At 43.1% G+C, this 19,616-nt stretch overlaps 2 protein-coding genes across 4 annotated transcripts; both read left to right on the top strand.

Annotated features, from left to right (window-relative positions):
* The first annotated feature begins 1,941 nt into the window (after positions 1–1,941).
* On the top strand, positions 1,942–4,882 carry LOC120053463. 3 transcript variants are annotated; one of them, XM_039000589.1, is made up of 4 exons: positions 1,942–2,000; positions 3,256–3,624; positions 3,718–3,964; positions 4,148–4,882. In XM_039000589.1, the coding sequence occupies exons 2-4, from the start codon at positions 3,481–3,483 to the stop codon at positions 4,501–4,503; spliced, it is 747 nt and encodes a 248-aa protein (XP_038856517.1). In that variant the 5' UTR covers positions 1,942–2,000; positions 3,256–3,480; the 3' UTR covers positions 4,504–4,882. The 3 variants fall into 3 exon arrangements, with proteins under 3 accessions (XP_038856517.1, XP_038856518.1, XP_038856519.1); XM_039000590.1 differs by having other exon boundaries at positions 1,996–2,063; XM_039000591.1 differs by lacking the exon at positions 1,942–2,000 and having other exon boundaries at positions 2,010–3,443; positions 3,499–3,624.
* A 6,164-nt stretch (positions 4,883–11,046) lies between these two features.
* On the top strand, positions 11,047–19,253 carry LOC120053952 (RNA-binding protein 28-like). The gene is made up of 18 exons (XM_039001280.1): positions 11,047–11,454; positions 11,639–11,791; positions 11,917–12,023; positions 12,350–12,425; positions 12,899–12,991; positions 13,149–13,341; positions 13,697–13,875; positions 14,022–14,195; positions 14,376–14,449; positions 14,572–14,707; positions 14,781–14,845; positions 15,010–15,168; positions 15,453–15,602; positions 16,002–16,076; positions 16,161–16,329; positions 16,484–16,727; positions 18,430–18,553; positions 18,645–19,253. Exons 1-18 carry the CDS (start codon positions 11,337–11,339, stop codon positions 18,780–18,782), a joined length of 2,427 nt encoding a protein of 808 aa, XP_038857208.1. The 5' UTR covers positions 11,047–11,336; the 3' UTR covers positions 18,783–19,253.
* Positions 19,254–19,616: the final 363 nt, after the last annotated feature.

The raw sequence follows: 19,616 nt of genomic DNA, 5'->3' as shown, positions 1-19,616 counted from the left end.
GTTTCTCCTTGACAAAAGCACAGCCTTCCAATTGTCTTAAGGAATTAAAAGATACACGCGTTTTCGCTCACTCCGAAAAATAATTCGGTCTTCAAAATAACACACATTTACAGTAAAGGACGCGTTAAAAATACAAGGGACTATCACTAAAGTGTTGACGACACTCTAAAATGAAACCGTTATCAACTCTTCAGAATTAAGTTATGAAACCTTATTCAATGAAAATAAAATGGTCTTTGTTTGGATAAAATTAGAGTGCTCAAACGTGTTTATTTAGCTGTTGTTTAAATGACCTAACGATCATAGCCCCCATATGTAGGAACGATTTCACCAGCTTGTGACATGAGTACAGTGTTGCCAACTTATTTTCAGGGGAAGTTGCTAGAGGCAGGTTGATTTGTTGCTAAAAGTTACTAAATGACGTTGTGATGTCATTGCGTGATAAGGTAAAAGTGCGTCATTACGTTGAATACGCAATAACGTTACTCAAATTGACTGGCCAGATCGGCAAAAATATGATTTGACATTTGTTCAGGTACAGACTCCCAGTCTTTTCTGTACAATTTTGATTGAGACATGTTGATTGATGTTGTAAGTTCTGTTCGAGATCAAAACATTCGTGACCAACTATATTCATTGGGTTTGGCTCGTCGAACTCGTACTGCTGCTGCAGTCAGCCAACAATGTTTTGCTGAAAATGCTGCTGCCTGTGCACGAGTTGAGCGCATGCTGCAGACGTCACTCACATTGCACCTTTGCAGCCAGGCACGTGTGTTGTGACTGAGTGTGTGACAGAGAACATTGTTTTTGTGTCATTTAGAGGGAAATTGCTTTCCCAACATTGCAACCGCCTTTGAAAAAATAAATACATAATTTGATGTATTATTTATACCAGCATTTATATTCTAACTTTACACAGATGCTGGTATGTTGAAAGGTATTGTGTAGGCTATATTTAAAGAAAAACGTTTAATAAATACAAATATATGTTGTTGGAATTACTCAATAGAGTCTGCTAAACTTAAATTGGTCTTTTGTGCTGGGCAACAGATTTAACGGATTTAATACAGAGTACTGGTAACTCCTTACTCCACCCACTCCATTCACTGCATTGCAATACACAGTAGATATAGAATACTTATAGTATTGGGTGGTAGAGAAAAAAATGTTACTACCTGTCTCATATAGACTGGGGTGGGAAATACTCAGTTGGGTCTCTACTAACCAAATATGGTTAGTTTTGGAGGGGGACTGTGTCGCCCGGCCTGCTGCTGGCTTTTCATTGTTGGATCTAGAAACACAAGCATTTCTCTACACCCGCAATAACATCTGCTAAACACACGTATGTGACCAATACAATTTGATTTGCTGGCTTTTCATTCCGCCCCCTCCATAGCCCCCAATGCAATGTACTGTAATAGACTGTACATGGTATACATACTGGCTTGTAGAGATAACTTTTCTACCTGTCTCAGCTGAGACTGAGCATTTCCCACCCCACTTTAGCTGAGACAGGTAGAAAAGTTATCTCTACAAGCCCAAATGTATCCTATGTACAGTCTATTACAGTGTAATGCATTGGGGGCTATGGTGGGGGCAGAGTGAAAAGACAGCAGCAGGCTGTGTGACAGTCCCCCCCCAAAAGTAACCATATTTGGTTATTAGAGACCCTACTGACTATTTCCCACCCCACTTTAGCTCAGACAGGTGAAAAAGTTATCTCTACAGCCCAATATTCTCAACATACCAGTGTCAACATAGTATTTTTTCATTATTGGTCTTTAAAAAAAAAGTCAAATCATATTTTTCATTTGTTTTCATAAATTACTCATTGCCTTTCTTGTTGGCACAATAAAAGTGTCCATTGATTAAAATTCCATATCTTTTGAATGAGTTATCCACATTGCAAGGTTTCGTCATTACATACTAACGTGACGTCATTTATGCTGCTGGCAGAATACTAGTCGCTGAAGCGTTTTGTGAGTGAAGCATTTTCACAGGTAAGGAATGTTCTCATATGATAGCTAGCTAGTTAGCAGCCTTCCAATGTTTTGATGTGTCAGGTAAGGAATGTTCTCATATGATAGCTAGCTAGTTAGCAGCCTTCCAATGTTTTGATGTGTCAATACAGGATTTGATATTAAACAATTAGCAACATCAGAATTTAGCTAGGTCCTGTCGACCACAAAAAAATTGAGTAGCTAGCTAGCTAAGTGATTGGAATTGTTTACTTGCGGTAAAATAGCTAGTTAACGTTAGCTATGCCAGTTTCGACAGATCATGTTTTTGAGTTATTGAATTAATCTTGCTCACTAATTGCCCGTTAATATGCCTTTTAAAAATGTGTAATGATGACCAATTAACCTAGCATCTTTTTTTATTGATATTATCAGTGTGCAACATCCTACGTTGCCCGAAAATCTGAAAATGGTTGTGGAAAATTGTGTTTTATTGAGACGGCACACATTTTAATTTTTTCCCCCCAACAGACTGCCATTAAAGCTAGTTACGGAGGAAAGGTAATTTACAAGCCAGAATATTGAGTACAAATACATTTTACTCTACCGCATGTCTGTGCGGTTGGTCCTTCTGCTGGTGGAAATTGGAGACAAAATATCTGCAGGAAAGTAGCTATTATTTACGATTACTTTTTAGAAAGCTGGTACCGCTGTTGACATTTTTATCACCTGGCACATGAGTAAAAACTTAACACCTGCAGGATCACGGTTATTATGTATGCATTGCGTGCATGTACTGTCTTGTGCACTGCATGTCTTAGGTGATGAGTTAACAAATCGTGATAGCCACACACAGGGACCCACGGTTTGAAGTCTGTTTAATAAAATGTTCCTGTGGGTATACATTTCCACCTGCAGAAGGACCAACTGTCCAGACTACCTGTAGAGTAAATTGACATTTTCGATATTTAACTACTGGCTTTCAGCAGACTGTTCGTTTTTTTTTTGCAACACTAGTGTGGCAATACAGCGTTGCTAAAAGCAGCTATGTTTGCACATGCAGTGTGCCCTTGAGAAAGTCAGGGGTCCGACTGCTAGAGCTAGAACAACCTCATAGTTGTCAATAGGCTAGCTTGCAATTAATTAACACATAAATAACTGAATGAATAAATAATTGACTATGGTCAAATTACAATACAATAGAAGTACTAGATATCTATAATGTTACATCATGTTTATACAGCAAATCTGTCTACAAAATATAATTTTTCAATTTCTCATTATTTTCCCCTTCCAGACCAACGCCTTTACCACAGCTGTCTTATTGCACTGCCAGCACCCCCTACAGGCTTCCTAACTCAGCGCTCACTGTCCCACCTTGCTGTCACCATGCTATTCCGTGGGATCACAGCTCACCGCATCAGCAAGACCGTCACCTTGTACCTGAACGAGACGGCGTCACCTAAACCTTCAGCTGGGCCTCCCATTGGGCCTCCCATTGGCTCTCTGTCTGCCCTGAACGATGCAGCATGTACCCCACCAGCCCTTACCCCAGGCCCAACCAATGCTAATGCTTCCCTGGTTGGGGTCGCGACCCCAGGCTGTGGCCAAGTACTGTGAGATCTACTTCCGTATAGGCTTCGATGTGCTCATAGTGGAGAGCGAGGTGAGGAATGGATTAAAGTTTAAAGAGGAAACGTCATACTCTCTCTGCTCTCCTTTCTGTCTAAAACACCTCCGATCCCCCCCTCTGCTCTAGGTAAGTCAGTTCCTGTGGCCGCGTTGGGGTCTAGACTATGGAGCAAGGGTACTGGATGTCCTACAGAGTGACCGCTTTGTGTCACGCCCCTTACTCGTGCATGCCTTTTCCATAGGAGGATACACCTTCACCCAGTTGCTGGTGCACATGTCTCACGACACACAGAAGTACCACAGCTTCACTAAGAGGATCAAAGGCCACATCTATGACAGCCTAGTGCTGGGCTCACTGGAGAGGATGGCTACTGGTGAGTCTGGGGGTCAGGGATTAGAGGTTAAAGGTTATATACCGTCAGGTGTAACACATGTATGACAGCCTAGTACTGTCTAGTACAGCCTGGTTAGGGGTTAATAAGCTAACCAGTGAGCTGACATTGTCCTCTCTCCTAAGGCCATTTAAACCTTGTGTGTGTATTTGATTATCTCCTCAGGTCTAAGTAAGAACTTGTTCCCCCGGCTGGAGAGCCTGGTTAAACGGGCCAGCATACTCTACTTCAGAGCCTTCAAATGCCACACGGTCGACTACTTCAACACTGGCATCAACGTCTTCAGGAACAACCCTGTCACCGCCCTCGTCTTCTTCTGCCAGAACGACACGCTGTGTGACCCTGAGGTCATGGAGGAGATCATCGCCTACTGGAGGAAACGAGGGATGGAGGTGACGGACAGAAAGTGGGAGGAGTCAACACATGCAGGCCACCTGAGACGACACCCCCAGGAGTACCTGTCCACCTTAGAGACCTTCCTCCAGAGTTTCAGTATGGTCCCTCTCAAGGCCAAGATGTGACCCCAGGCAGGACTCACTCGACTGTGGTCCGGTCCAGAAACAATCCCTATTCCCATCCACTACCCCTTAGGCCCTCAGCATGGCCCCCATCAAGGCCAAGTTACCACAGGACACAGCTATGGTCCAGTCCAGAAATAGTCTCTAGCCCAGTGGTATTCAATGCTTTTCAGCCGGGACCCCATTTTTTTTCAGCCAGAACTTCTGGGGACCCCATTTTTGTTGTGTAAATTTCTCCCTACCCCACCGCAAATCTAATGACACAACCTTAAAATCGGTGAATTACAATTTTTACATGAATAAATAATCTTTAATTCATTATATTTTCAAAATGAAAAGAAACCAATAAAAAATATACTCAATATTTTATTTTTCAAATGATCTTTCTCAACAACAAAAAATATATACACTACCATTCAAAAGTTTGGGGTCACTTAGAAATGTCCTTGTTTTTGAAAGAAAAGCTAATTTGTTGTCCATTAAAATAACATCAAATTAATCAGAAATACAGTAGACATTGTTAATGTTGTAAATGACTATTGTAGCTGGAAAGGGCTGATTTATGGAATATCTACAGAGGCCCATTATCAGCAACCGTCACTCCTGTGTTCCAAAGGCACATTGTGTTAGCTAATCCAAGTTTATCCTTTTAAAAGTCTAATTGATCATTAAAAAACCCTCGTGCAATTATGTTAGCACAGCTGAAAACTTAGTAGCCGCAAAACACCAGTCTCAACAGTCAAGAGGTGAATCCGGGATGCTAGCCTTCTAGGCAGAGTTGCAAAGAAAAAGCCATATCTCAGACTGGCCAATAAAGAGTAAAGATTAAAATGGGCAAAAGAACACAGACACTGGACAGAGGAACTGTGCCTAGAAGGCCAGCATCCCGGAGTCGCCTCTTCACTGTTCAAATCAAAGTTTATTTGTCACTTGCGCCGAATACAACAGGTGTAGACCTTACAGTGAAATGCTTACTTACAGGCTCTAACCAATAGTGCAAAAAAGGTGTTAGGTGAACAATAGGTAAGTAAGGAAATAAAACGACAGTAAAAAGACAGGCTATATACAGTAGCGAGGCTATAAAAGTAGCGAGGCTACAAACACACCGGTTAGTCAGACTGATTGAGGTAGTATGTACATGTAGATATGGTTAAAGTGACTATGCATATATGATGAACAGAGAGTAGCAGTAGCGTAAAAGAGGGGTTGGCGGGTGGTGGAACCCAATGCAGATGCACTGGTTGGTCGGCCCAATTGATGTAGTATGTACATGAATGTATAGTTAAAGTGACTGCATATATGATAAACAGAGTAGCAGCAGCGTAAAAAGAGGGTTTGGGGGGGGCACACAATGCAAATAGTCCGGGTAGCCATTTGATTACCTGTTCAGGAGTCTTATGGTTTGGGGGTAAAAACTGTTGAGAAGCCTTTTTGTCCTAGACTTGGCACTCCGGTACCGCTTGCCATGTGGTAGTAGAGAGAACAGTCTATGACTGGGGTGGCTGGGGTCTTTGACAATTTTTAGGGCCTTCCTCTGACACCGCCTGGTGTAGAGGTCCTGGATGGCAGGCAGCTTAGCACCAGTGATGTACTGGGCCGTACGCACTACCCTCTGTAGTGCCTTGCGGTCAGAGGCCGAGCAATTGCCGTACCAGGCAGTGATGCAACCAGTCAGGATGCTCTCGATGTTGCAGCTGTAGAACCTTTTGAGGATCTCAGGACCTATGCCAAATCTTTTTAGTTTCCTGAGGGGGAATGGGCTTTGTCATGCCCTCTTCACTACTGTCTTGGTGTGTTTGGACCATTCTAGTTTGTTGTTGATGTGGATACCGAGGAACTTGAAGCTCTCAACCTGCTCCACTACAGCCCCATCGATGAGAATTGGGGCGTGCTCAGTCCTCCTTTTCCTGTAGTCCACAATCATCTCCTTAGTCTTGGCTACGTTGAGGGATAGGTTGTTATTCTGGCACGACACGGCCAGGTCTCTGACCTCCCTATAGGCTGTCTTGTCGTTGTCTGTGATCAGGCCTACCACTGTTGTGTCGTCTGCAAACTTAATGATGGTGTTGGAGTTGTGCCTGGCCATGCAGTCGTGGGTGAACAGGGAGTATAGGAGGGGACTGAGCACGCACCCCTGTGGAGCTCCAGTGTTGAGGATCAGCGTGGCAGATGTGTTGCTACCTACACTCACCACCTGGGGGCGGCCCGTCAGGAAGTCCAGGATCCAGTTGCAGAGGGAGGTGTTTAGTCACAGGATCCTTAGCTTAGTGATGAGCTTTGAGTGTACTATGGTGTTGAATGCTGAGCTGTAGTCAATGAATAGCATTCTCACATAAGTGTTCCTTTTGTCCAGGTGGGAAAGGGCAGTGTGGAGTGCAATAGAGATTGTATCATCTGTGGATCTGTTTGGGCCGTATGCAAATTGGAGTGGGTTTAGGGTTTCTGGGATATGGGTGTTGATGTGAGCCATTACCAGCCTTTCAAAGCACTTCATGGCTACGGACGTGAGTGCTACGGGTCTGTAGTCATTTAGGCAGGTTGCCTTTGTGTTCTTGGGCACAGGGACTATGGTGGTCTGCTTGAAACATGTTGGTATTACAGACTCAATCAGGGACATGTTGAAAATGTCAGTGAAGACACCTGCCAGTTGGTCAGCACACGTCCTGGTAATCCGTCTGGCCCCGCAGCCTTGTGTATGTTGACCTGTTTAAAGGTTTTACTCATGTCGGCTACGGAGAGCGTGATCACGCAGTCGTCCGGAACAGCTGATGCTCTCATGCATGCCTCAATGTTGCTTGCCTCGATGCGAGCATAGAAGTGATTTAGCTCATCTGGTAGGCTCGTGTCACTGGGCAGCTCGCGGCTGTACTTCCCTTTGTAGTCTGTAATAGTTTGCAAGCCCTGCCACATAAGACGAGCGTCGAAGCCGGTGTAGTATGATTCAAGCTTAGCCCTGTATTGACGCTTTGCCTGTTTGATGGTTTGTCGCAGGGCATAGCACGATTTCTTGTAAGCTTCCGGGTTAGAGTCCCGCACCTTAATGTCACGCCCTGACCGTAGTGATCTTTTTATGTCTCTATTTTGGTTTGGTCAGGGTGTGATTTGGGTGGGCATTCTATGTTCATTTTCTATGTTTTGTATTTCTTTGTGTTTGGCCGGGTGTGGTTCTCAGAGGCAGCTGTCTATCGTTGTCTCTGATTGAGAACCATACTTAGGTAGCTTTTTCCCACATGGTTTTTTTGGGTAGTTATTTTCTGTTTAGGGTTTTTGCACCTGACAGGACTGTTTCGGTTTCGGTTATTCTCTTTGTTTTTTTGTTATAGTGTTCAGTTTCAATAAAAAGCATGAACACTTACCACGCTGCGCTTTGGTCCGATTCCTGTTCTTCAGACAACGAAAACCGTTACAGCATAGCAGGATTTCTTGTAAGCTTCCGGGTTAGAGTCCCGCACCTTGAACGCGGCAGCTCTACCCTTTAGCTCAGTGCGAATGTTGCCTGTAATCCATGGCTTCTGGTTGGGATATGTACGTACAGTTACTGTGGGGACGACGTCCTCAATGCACTTATTGATAAAGCCAGTGACTGATGTGGTGTACTCCTCAATGCCATCGGAAGAATCCCGGAACATGTTCCAGTCTGTGATAGCAAAACAGTCCTATAGTTTAGCATCTGCTTCATCTGACCACTTTTTTTATAGACCGAGTCACTGGTGCTTCCTGCTTTAATTTTTGCTTGTAGGCAGGAATCAGGAGGATAGAGTTGTGGTCGGATTTACCAAATGGAGGGCAAGGGAGAGCTTTGTACGTGTCTCTGTGTGTGGAGTACAGGTGATCTAGAATTTTTTTTCCCTCTGGTTGCACATTTAACATGTTGATAGAAATTTGGTAGAACTGATTTAAGTTTCCCTGCATTAAAGTCTCTGGCCACTAGGAGCGCCGCCTCTGGGTGAGCGGTTTCCTGTTTGCTTATTTCCTTATACAGCTGACTGAGTGAGGTTTTATTGCCAGCATCTGTCTGGTGGTAAATAAACAGCCACGAAAAGTATAGCTGAAAACTCTAGGCAAGTAGTGTGGCCTGCAATTTATCACAATATACTCTACTTCAGGCGAGCAAAATCTAGAGACTTCCTTAGATTTCGTGCACCAGCTGTTGTTTACAAATATGCACAGACCGCCCCCCCTCGTCTTACTGGAGTGTGCTGTTCTATCTTGCCGGTGCAGCGTATATCCCGCTAGCTGAATATCCATGTCGTCATTCAGCCACGATTCCGTGAAACATAGGATATTACAATTTTTGATGTCCCGTTGGTAGGATATTCGTGATCGTACCTCGTCTAATTTATTGTCCAATGATTGCACGTTGGCGAGTAGTATTGACGGTAACGGTAGCTTTCCCAGTCGCCTTCGCCGGGTCCTGACCAGGCATCCGGCTCTTTGTCCTCTGTACCTACGTCGCTTCCTCTTGCAAATAACGGGGATGTCGGTCCTGTGGGGTGTTTGGAGAATGTCTTGTGCGTCGTCTTTGTTGTGGAAAAAATCTTTGTCTAATCAGAGGTGAGTGATCGCTGTCCTGATATCCAGAAGCTCTTTTTTGCCGTAAGATATGGTTGCAGAAACATTATGTACAAAATAAGTTACAAATAACGTGAAAAAAACATGGTAGCACAATTGGTTGGGTGCCCGTAAAACTGCTGCCATTTCTTCCGGCGCCATTTTGTGTTGACGTTGAGACTGGTGTTTTGCGGGTACTTTTTAGTGAAGCTGCCAGTTGAGGACTTGTGAGACGTCTGTTTCTCAAACTAGACACTCTATTGTACTTGTCCTCTTGCTCAATTGTGTACCGGGCCTCCCACTCCTCTTTCTATTCTGGTTAGAGCCAGTTTGCGCTGTTCTGTGAAGGGAGTAGTACACAGCGTTGTACGAGATCTTCAGTTTCTTGGCAATTTTTCACATGGAATTGTCTTCATTCCTCAGAACAATAATAGACTGACGAGTTTCAGAAGAAAGTGCTTTGTTTCTGGCCATTTTGAGCCTGTAATCGAACCCACAAATGCTGATGCTCCAGATACTCAACTAGACTAAAGAATGGCAGTTTTATTGCTTCTTTAATCAGAACAACAGTTTTCAGCTGTGCTAACATAATTGCAAAAGGTTTTTCTAATGATCAATTAGCCTTTTAAAATTATAAACTTGGGTTAGCTAACACAACGTGCCATTGGAACACAGGAGCGGTTGCTGATGGTTGCTGATAATGGGCCTCTGTACGCCTATGTAGATATTCCATAACAAATCAGCCGTTTCCAGCTACAATAGTCATTTACAACATTAACAATGTCTACACTGTATTTCTGATCAATTTGATGTTATTTTAATGGACAAAAAATGTGCTTTTCTTTCAAAATCATGGACATTTATAAGTGACCCCAAACTTTTGAATGGTTGTGTATATTTTATTTAAATGATGGTGACCCTACTGCAGTACCCCCATGACTCCGCTTAGGTTCATGACCCTGACTTTGAATACCATTTCCCTAGCCCTTCACCCCGTAGTTACTCAGGCCCCCCTCAACACCAAGATGTGACAGTTTGCACTTCACTTATCTACAAATTACATGTTTGAGCACTGTAGGTATAGTGGGGATTTGTCTACACTTTTACATATTCTCGAAGAACGTCCTACTACAGTAACTCTTAAGCTGACCTACTACCCATTTCTATTATAATAAATGAGATACTTGTTTAGTAGACTTTTGGCAGAATAAGTCATTGTTTCGGAATTGCACCAGAAATGTCATGTAATATGTGATATAGCTTCTGCACTGTGAATGCATTACGTAGGTTACGTAGAACTCTGAATACCTCAACAGCACCATTCCATGGTGACAATCTCTATTATGTTAAATGAATAGTATAGTGCAAAGTGTATTGTGAAATTAGTTTATTATGACAGACAAACACTGCTATGATATGTGTGATTGTATATGTTGAAAATTATCTATGCAATCTTCATGAATTTTTATTAAAATAAATAATGTTTTGTCAAGACATACTGCAACTCTTCAATGCAATGTTTTCCAACAGAAGTGCCATTTTCCCGTAACTGGATAAAAACATGAATTGAGATGAATTTGTCAGTTTCCATTAGTTGATTTTCAAATATTTACACTGGAAAGGATGCCAATTCTAAAATGTTCTTTGTACAAGATCTTTACATGATTTGGTTCCTAGATTTAGTGAAAAAATGTTTTGCCAACCTTTGCATGTCATCTGCCAGTACCACCCTGACCACTTGTGTTAGCTATTATCATGTGTTCTATTTTTGGAGATCATTGTTAAAATAACATTAATGTTGGACTTTGTTTGACTCTGGTTGGTGGAAACATGCATGTCTGTTTAGATGGATGGCGCAAAAGCCTGCACATACAGCTAGTAGCTTTGCATGATACATGCACGGTGGCAGGAATGCACTGACTAGTTGGTTCGCTTACTGTCATAACGAAGAAGAAGACTTGCCGGAAATCACGGATTACAACTTCCTTTCAATTCCAAGATGGCTGCCCTATTCGGAAAACGTGTGTTTACCATTTGAACAAATTTGCGCTTACCATGCTTTCATAGTTTTCCTATTCTTTTGATAAAACTGTCAATATATTGGAAGTAAAGATTATTTGTTTGGATAGTTTACAATTATCTGTGGCGAGTATACATTTGGAAGTGTTGGAAAGAAAGTAGCTAGCTAGTTTGTTAGCTTGCCAGTGTGTTCCATTGGTTGACTGGCTAACAAAAAGCAACAGTGATCAGAACAAGAAACGTAAGGTCTTAGCACAGAATAAGCAATGTCAGCCCTTACAATATTCGTCCGGAGTTTGCCAGCAGATGCATCTAACGACCGCCTGGAGGAGATATTCTCTGAGATTGGACCTGTGAAGCACTGCTTTGTTGTCAAGGAAAAAGGTGAGACGGCTACTAGCTAACGTTAGCTAACTTTGCTAATTTGTCATCTTTGTAAAATTGTGCTGATTATTTCAACTTCATCATGTCATGAAACTACAAGAAGCCAGACCCTGTCATGCTTTGTAATAATATTAAACAATATGTGTGAGAAGTTAAACAACAGTCTGGCATGTGGTCCTTACAGGTGCAGAGAAATGTCGGGGGTTTGGGTATGTCACCTACTCCATGGTGGAGGATGCACAGCGCGCTGTGAGAGAGGTGAAAGACTATGATGGACAGAAGATAAACGTGTCGGTGGCCAAGAAGAAACTAAACGACAAGAAAAGGGGAACAACAGGTTTGTAAAACTTATGTGGATGCTTAGTTTGCTATTTAGGTACCTACGTAATTCATAACCATCTTACATTTGTGATGGTGAAATTAGAGTTTCAAATATGTATTGTGGTCTTGTCTAAAACACAGCCACGGCACCAAAAGATCCAGTACCACAAAAAGAACAGAAATCTGAAGGAGGCTTAAAGAAAAACAGAAGGAAAGCCAGACTGATCATCAGGAATCTCAGTTTCAAGGTATGAAACACATAAACACTCACACAGATAAACAATATTTCTCTTTGTCCTCCGCTTTGTGTGAGGGTGCTTTATTGTCAGCAGTTAAGAAAATATGTAAGATGTTTTATTGTCACGTACACCAGATGTGTTGTTTTACAGGGTCAGCCATAGTATTACGGCACGCCTGGAGCAAGTTAGGGTTAAGTGCCTTGCTCAAGGGCACATCATCATTGTCGGTTCAGGTATTCGAACCAGCAATATTCCGGTTACTGACCCAACGCTCTAACCGCTAGGCTACCTGCTGCCTAGTTAGTTGTGAATGTTTATGTCTTATGTTCCCACAGTGCTCGAATGAGGATCTGAAGCAGACCTTTGCTAAGTTTGGGACAGTTCTGGAGGCTAACATCCCGCTCAAACCAGGTACAGACTTCACTTTGAGGCCCTCTGTAGCTCAGTTGGTAGTGCATGGTTCTTGTAAGGCCAGGATAGTGGGTTCTATTCCCGGGGCCACCTATACATAAAAATGTATGCACGCATAACTGTAAGTCACTTTGGATAAAAGCGTCTGCTAAATGGCACACATTCCATTACTTTGAGCGAATCACCACCCAACCACACTAAGCACGGTTGATTCTTGGTGCAATCACCAGCCAACCACACTAAGCACTGTTGAGCCTTGGTTCAATCACCACCCAACCACACTAAGCACTGTTGAGCCTTGGTGCAATCACCAGCCAACCACACTAAGCACTGTTGAGCCTTGGTTCAATCACCACCCAACCACACTAAGCACTGTTGAGCCTTGTTGCATTTTGTTGCGCTAAGACAACTTTAATGTCAATAACATGTTTTCTATGTGGTGGCTGACCATTCCTCACTCTGTTCATCTTCAGATGGGAAGATGAGGGGCTTTGCGTTTGTCCAGTTTAAGAATGTCTTGGAGGCAGGAAAGGCCTTGAACGCCATAAACCTGAAAGAGATCAAAGGTGAGACACCTTAACCTGCTGTGTGTGTTTGTATGTGTGAGAGACGGACACCTTTTTCTGCCCTGTGAATATCTCGCATAAAGATGGGGAGCATCTCAACAGTCTACTGTAGCTTCCTCTACTCTGATCAAGTCATTCTATCCTCTATCCTTTACAGGAAGGCAGGTAGCTGTGGATTGGGCTGTGGCTAAAGACAAGTTTGTCGCTACTCAGCCAGGAGCTAAGAAAGAGGAAAAGGTTGCAGCAGAGAAGGCGGCACCTGAAAGTGACTCTGAAGAGGAGGAGAAGGTGGAGGAAGATGAAGAGGAGGAGGAGAAGAAGAAAAAACCAGTAGCACATTCAAAGAACAAGTATGAGCTTTTGCAGTCTTAATCTGTATTTCTGTATGTCCTCAGTTTATTGAACTAAAGTGAATGATGGGCTGTAAATATTTAGACCAGGGGTGTCAAATGTATTCCATGGAGGGCCTAGTGTCTGCAGGTTTTTCTTTTTTCTTTCAATTCAGCCCTACACAACCAGGTGTGGGGAGTTCCTTCGAAAACCCACAGCCACTCGGCCAACCGTGGAATGAGTTTGACACCTATGATTTAGACCTACGCTACATTTATCATGTCTGAATTGGTCTTCTTTGGCCTGACTTTGTCCTTTGGTTCTGAGGACTGGAGTACTACAGCCAAGTTTTTGTTGAACTATTGTGTTTAACAGTCCTCTCTACAGAGTCAGCTCTAAGCCAGCTCAGCAGCCAGACAGCCCATCAGAGCACGAGAGCGAAGAGGAGGATGGAGAGGATCATGATGCAGAGTCTCAGGAGTCAGATTGCGATGAAACAAGTGACCTTGGGTCTGATAAAGATGATGACGAAGATGAAGATGATGAGGATTCTGGTATGAATCGGTTGTCTTTTCTTGTGATTAAAGTGTGTATGCTCCACCTTGCCCTCCGTTTGAACCCCTCTGACTATTCTCCCTCTGTCTCTCTGGTTCTCTCTTGCTCTCTCTCTGTCTCTCTCTTTGATTCTCTGTTCCTCTAGATAGTGCAGCCAACAGGAAGCCCCTCCCATCAGATATTAATCAGGGCAAAACCATCTTCATCAGGAACCTGTCGTTTGATACGGAGGAGGAGGGCTTAGAAGAGGTGTTACTGCAGTATGGAGAACTGAAGTACATCAAGATCTGCCTACACCCAGACACTGAACACTCTAAAGGTATAGTCCTGGCTCCAACACAACATCATTATCTCTCTCTATCTCTTACTCACTCCCCTCTTAAAGTTAACCAATGCGATGAAGTGATTCCAGTCAGAAGATAGAAGTCTATATGTTAACATTGAATCATGATTGTGTTTGTTGGTAATGGTTGTTGACTGTGTTGTTGTGTTTGGTCAGGTATTGCATTTGCTCAGTTCAAGTCTAAAGAAGCAGCAGAGAAATGCATTGCTGCTGCAGAGGACGAGTCAGAGGTGAGATGGAATAGAATGTTAAAGTACTAATGTATTCTCTACGTACATGTCTTCTGATGAGTTTTGAATTGATGTTATCTATGTTTGGGGGTAACATGTTTGTGTGTGTCTGTCTGTCTCAGAGCGGGGGTATCCGTGTGGATGGTAGGAAGCTGAACGTTGTAGCGGCGGTGAGCAGAGAGGACGCCGTCAAACTAAAGGACAAGAAGGTTAAAACTCATACAGGGACCAGAAACATCTACCTGGCTAGAGAGGGATGTAAGTTACTTCTCTCCTCCCTTTTCCTCTCCTCTCCCCACCCCTCCATCTCATCTCTCTCTCTCTCTCTAAGTGATACGGTCAGGAACGAAGGCAGCTGAGGGTGTTCCAGCAGCAGACATGGCCAAGAGGACCCGAGTGAGTACTTCCTGTTTTTCATCCAATCAAAGCATCAGTGTTGTCTTACAACCAACCACAAAAACATTGTGTTGGTAACTGAGGGCTTGTGTCCTCAGTGTATGTTTGTTTGAGGAAGGCCAGAGTGTGTACATTTGTTAACGCTCTCCTCTTTCCTGTCTTAGTTTGAGGACCTGAAGCGGACCAAGCTACGGGACATTAATGTGTTTGTGTCTAAGACCCGCTTGTGTGTCCACAACCTGCCCAAATTTGTAGACGTCAAACAACTACGACAACTCTGCCTGAAAGCTGCAGGGGGTGGCAAGGTGGTCCGCATTACTGAGGTAAGAAACTACTACCACATTTCCATAGCTGTTTCCATGTGATTAAAATCTATGTCATTAGGTCTTCTCATCTATCCGGGTGATCTGTTACTGACCACCTGGTAGCATTATTGTCCTATAAAGTCTCCTGTCCATGTTGAATGGCCTTTCATTTCTCTTTACAATCTCTCCCCAATTTTCTCTCCCTTTCTCTTCTTTCTGTGTCTACCATTTGCCTCTATTCTCCCTTTTCCTCACTATCTTCATCTGTATGCACCACCACCCCACCCCCCCCCCCCCCCCAGTGCAGGGTGATGTATGATAAGAAGCCGGAGCGTGGTCAGGTGTTAGGCCGGTCGCTAGGTTACGGCTTCGTTCAGTTCCAAGAACATGAACACGCTCTGAAGACACTTCGATACCTCAACAACAACCCTGACATCTACGGAAACACCAAGGTGTGTGTGTGTCGCTGTGTCATTGCTGATCTGTGTGTTATGCACACATGAGTCCAGAGCACGTCTTTAACCTTGTCCTGGACAGAATGCAGCTGTGTTTGAGAGTGTAAATCCCAGGTTATGTTTCCCAATGTTGTCTTTGCATCTCAGTAGCTGATGTCAGTAACTTGCAGTAATTTATATCGGAACAACATTGGATATGGACTCAAACATTGTAGTCATCAATATTGAGGAGAATGTTGAATTACACATACTCATGTTTGGTTTGGCAACCTACAGCATCTGATCAATTTTGACAGTTTTCTTGCTAAATTATGAGAATGTGTTATTGAAAAGACTATTCATAGGTTGTTAAAGTTTTTTTTCTTGTGTGATTTACTGTGTGGTGTCTGTCTACAGAGGCCCATCGCTGAGTTCTCTCTTGAAGATGGAAAGAAGCTGAAGATGAAAGAAATGCGACAACAATATGTCAAGGTGTGTCTCTCTTCTGTGTGTGTGTGTGTGTTGGTTTGTGATGATTAAAATGAAGAGTAACAATTTTCTCTCCATGGTTACCAGGAGCATTTCAAGGGGCGGGGCCCTCAGGGAGGAGGGAAGCCGCAGTCTGGAGGCAAGACTGGACCTCAGAGGTGTGCGTCTAAAACCCAGAGTGCCATGGTAACGAAGGAGGGGCCAGCGAAGACGCAGACACAGTCGTTACCATCCGGCCAGGACAGAAAGGATGGAGGTATGACGCTGTACATTTCTGCCCTAACCCTGAATATAATACAAACAGCTCATCATTTCTGGTGGAAGTTCTATTTTCCCTCCTTTTTCTGTCTTTGTTTTTGCTTTTTTGTTGTTTCTGACATTTCTCTCGCTTTTCTTTTTCTCTCGTCTAGTACCTCCCCCCCAGGCCAAGACCCTGTTCCATGCCCAGACCCAGCCACAGGACCAGACCCTGTTCCAGACCCAGCCACAGGGCCAGACCCTGTTCCATGCCCAGACCCAGCCACAGGGCCAGAAGCAGGGCCGGCAGTATGCAGGCTTCCAGACCACCCCGGTTCTAGAACATGTAGAACTGGAGGATGGAAAGAAAAGACGGAAGGTTCTAGCCCTACCTTCTCACCATGGCCCAAAGATCAGGTAACACATACAGTTGAAGTTGGAAGTTTACATACACTTAGGTTGGAGTCATTAAAACAAAATTTTCAACCACTCCACAAATTTCTTGTTAACAAACTATAGTTTTGTCAAGTCGGTTAGGACATCTACTTTGTGCATGACACAAGTAATATTTCCAACAATTGTTTACAGACAGATTATTTAACTTATAATTCACTGCATCACAATTCCAGTGGGTCAGAAGTTTACATACACTAAGTTGACTGTGCCTTTAAAGAGCTTGAAAAATTCCAGAAAATTCTGGCATGGCTTTAGAAGCTTCTGATAGGCTAATTGACATAATTTGAGTCAATTGGAGGTGTACCTGTGGATGTTTTTCAAGGCCTACCTTCAAACTCAGTGCCTCTTTGCTTGACATCATGGGAAAATCAAAAGAAATCAGCCAAGACCTCCACAAGTTTGCAGACCACCACAAAATTGCAGACCACCACAAGTCTGGTTCACCCTTGGGAGCAATTTCCAAAAGCCTGAAGGTACCACATTCATCTGTACAAACAATAGTACGCAAGTATAAACACCATGGGACCATGCAGCCGTCATACCGCTCAGGAAGGAGACGCGTTCTGTCTGCTAGAGATGAACGTACTTTGGTGCGAGAAGTGCAAATCAATCCCAGAACAACAGCAACGGACCTTGTGAAGATGCTGGAGGAAACAGGTACAAAAGTATCTATATCCACAGTAAAACGAGTCCTATATCGACATAACCTGAGAGGCCGCTCAGCAAGAAAGAAGCCACTGCTCCAAAACCGCCATAAAAAGCCTGACTACGGTTTGCAACTGCACATGGGGACAAAGATCGTACTTTTTGGAGAAATGTTCTCTGGTCTGAAAAAAATATAACTGTTTGGCCATAATAGCCATCATTATGTTTGGAGGAAAAAGGGGGAGGCTTGCAAGCCGAAGAACACCGTCCCAACTGTGAAGCTCGGGGGTGGCAGCATCATGTTGTGGTGGTGCTTTGCTGCAGAAGGGATTGGTGTACTTCACAAAATAGATGGCATCATGAGGATGGAAAATTATGTGGATATATTGAAGCAACATCTCAAGACATCAGTCAGGAAGTTAAAGCTTGGTCGGAAATGGGTCTTCCAAATGGACAATGACCCCAAGCATACTTCCAAAGTTGTGGCAAAATGTCTTAAGGACAACAAAGTCAAGGTATTGGAGTGGCCATCACAAAGCCCTGACCTCAATCCTATGGAATATTTGTGGGCAGAACTGAAAAAGTGTGTGCAAGCAAGGAGGCCTACACACCTGACTCCGTTACGCCAGCTCTGTTAGGATGAATGGGCCAAAATTCACCCAACTTTTTTTGGGAAGCTTGTGGAAGGCTACCCAAAACGTTTGACCCAAGTTAAACAATTTAAAGGCAATGCTACCAAATACTAATTGAGTACTAATTGAGTGTATGTAAACTTCTGTGATGAAAGAAATAAAATAAATCATTCTCTACTATTATTCTGACATTTTCACATTCTTAAAATTAATTGGTGATCCTAACTGACCTAAGACAGGGACTTTTTACTAGGATTAAATGTCAGGAATTGTGAAAAACTGAGTTTAAATGTATTTGGATAAGGTGTATGTGAACTTCCGACTTCAACTGTACTTTACCTATCATAATGTAACCCAAACTACATGGTATAATTTTCGTTGTGCAGGGCACGTGACAAGGGGAAGCAGCAGCAGCAGCCTGCCCAGCTTAAGAAGCCCAAGAACCGGCCCAGCAGGAGAGAGCTTCAGGGAGGAACATCACTGGAGAAACCTACACAGCCCAGAACAAAGGTTACACTCGCGCACACACACATTACCCATGTCTGCATGTCGTGTCCCCAAGAACAGGTAATACATTGAACTGTCTTCAATTGTTTTCCAGAGCGCTAATGGGGCCAAGAAGCGGTTTAGGAGCCAAGAGGATGACCGCTTTGACAACCTGGTTGAACAGTACAAGAGGAAACTGATGGGCGGCAACAAGACCACAACCATCAAGAAGAACAAGTGGTTCAACAGTTAGTTGTGTGTGTGAGAGAGAGATCGAGGCCATTTTTTGATATAACCTTTTCCTTATGTTGGTTTCTACATCATTGACATGTTGAAACAAGGATATGATGGTTGGAATAACATTGACCCATGAACTGTGTATAATGAAGTAGAGTCCGGCGTAATACACTGTCATATGTCTGTGTCCTCATGTTGTACACAACGTGTGGTGTGCCATCAGTGGTAAAGGAAAGCTAAGAGATGGAATATCCGAATATAATTCACTTCCTGAATTGACCCTGACTGTGACAGACTGCATCAGCTTGAAGCACATGTTAAACAATGTGTGTGTTCTTCACAACAGATGCTGATGCTTTACTCTGTACTGTGTTTTATGTTCATGTTAACTATTGGTCAATAATAATGTAAAGAATATCAGAGCTTTCAAAAATGTAAATGACTGACATTTTTATTAAAGAAGTTTGTTTAGGCTGTCTGTATTTATGTTAAATGCTCATCTGTGATTCATGAACATTTTTCAAAGAATCAATACATTTTGGGAACATCCACATAAAAAAAAAGAAGTTATTTCACCTTTATTTAACCAGGTGGGCTAGTTGAGAACAACTTCTCATTTGCAACTGCGACCTGACCAAGATAAAGCAAAGCAGTTCGACACATACAACAACAGAGTTACATGGAATAAACAAAACATACAGTCAATAATACAGTAGAAAAATCAATATACAGCATGTGCAAATGTGGTAGGATAAGAGTGTTAAGGCAATAAATAGGCCATGGTGGCAAAGTAATTACAATATAGCAATTAATCACTGGAATGGTAGAATGTGCAGAACATGAATGTGCA

Source organism: Salvelinus namaycush, chromosome 9 (assembly GCF_016432855.1).
Source record: "Salvelinus namaycush isolate Seneca chromosome 9, SaNama_1.0, whole genome shotgun sequence".
NCBI classification, from domain to species: Eukaryota; Metazoa; Chordata; class Actinopteri; order Salmoniformes; family Salmonidae; genus Salvelinus; species Salvelinus namaycush.
Note: the sequence above shows the minus strand (reverse complement) of the source record. Positions and strands in the feature narration are given on the sequence as shown.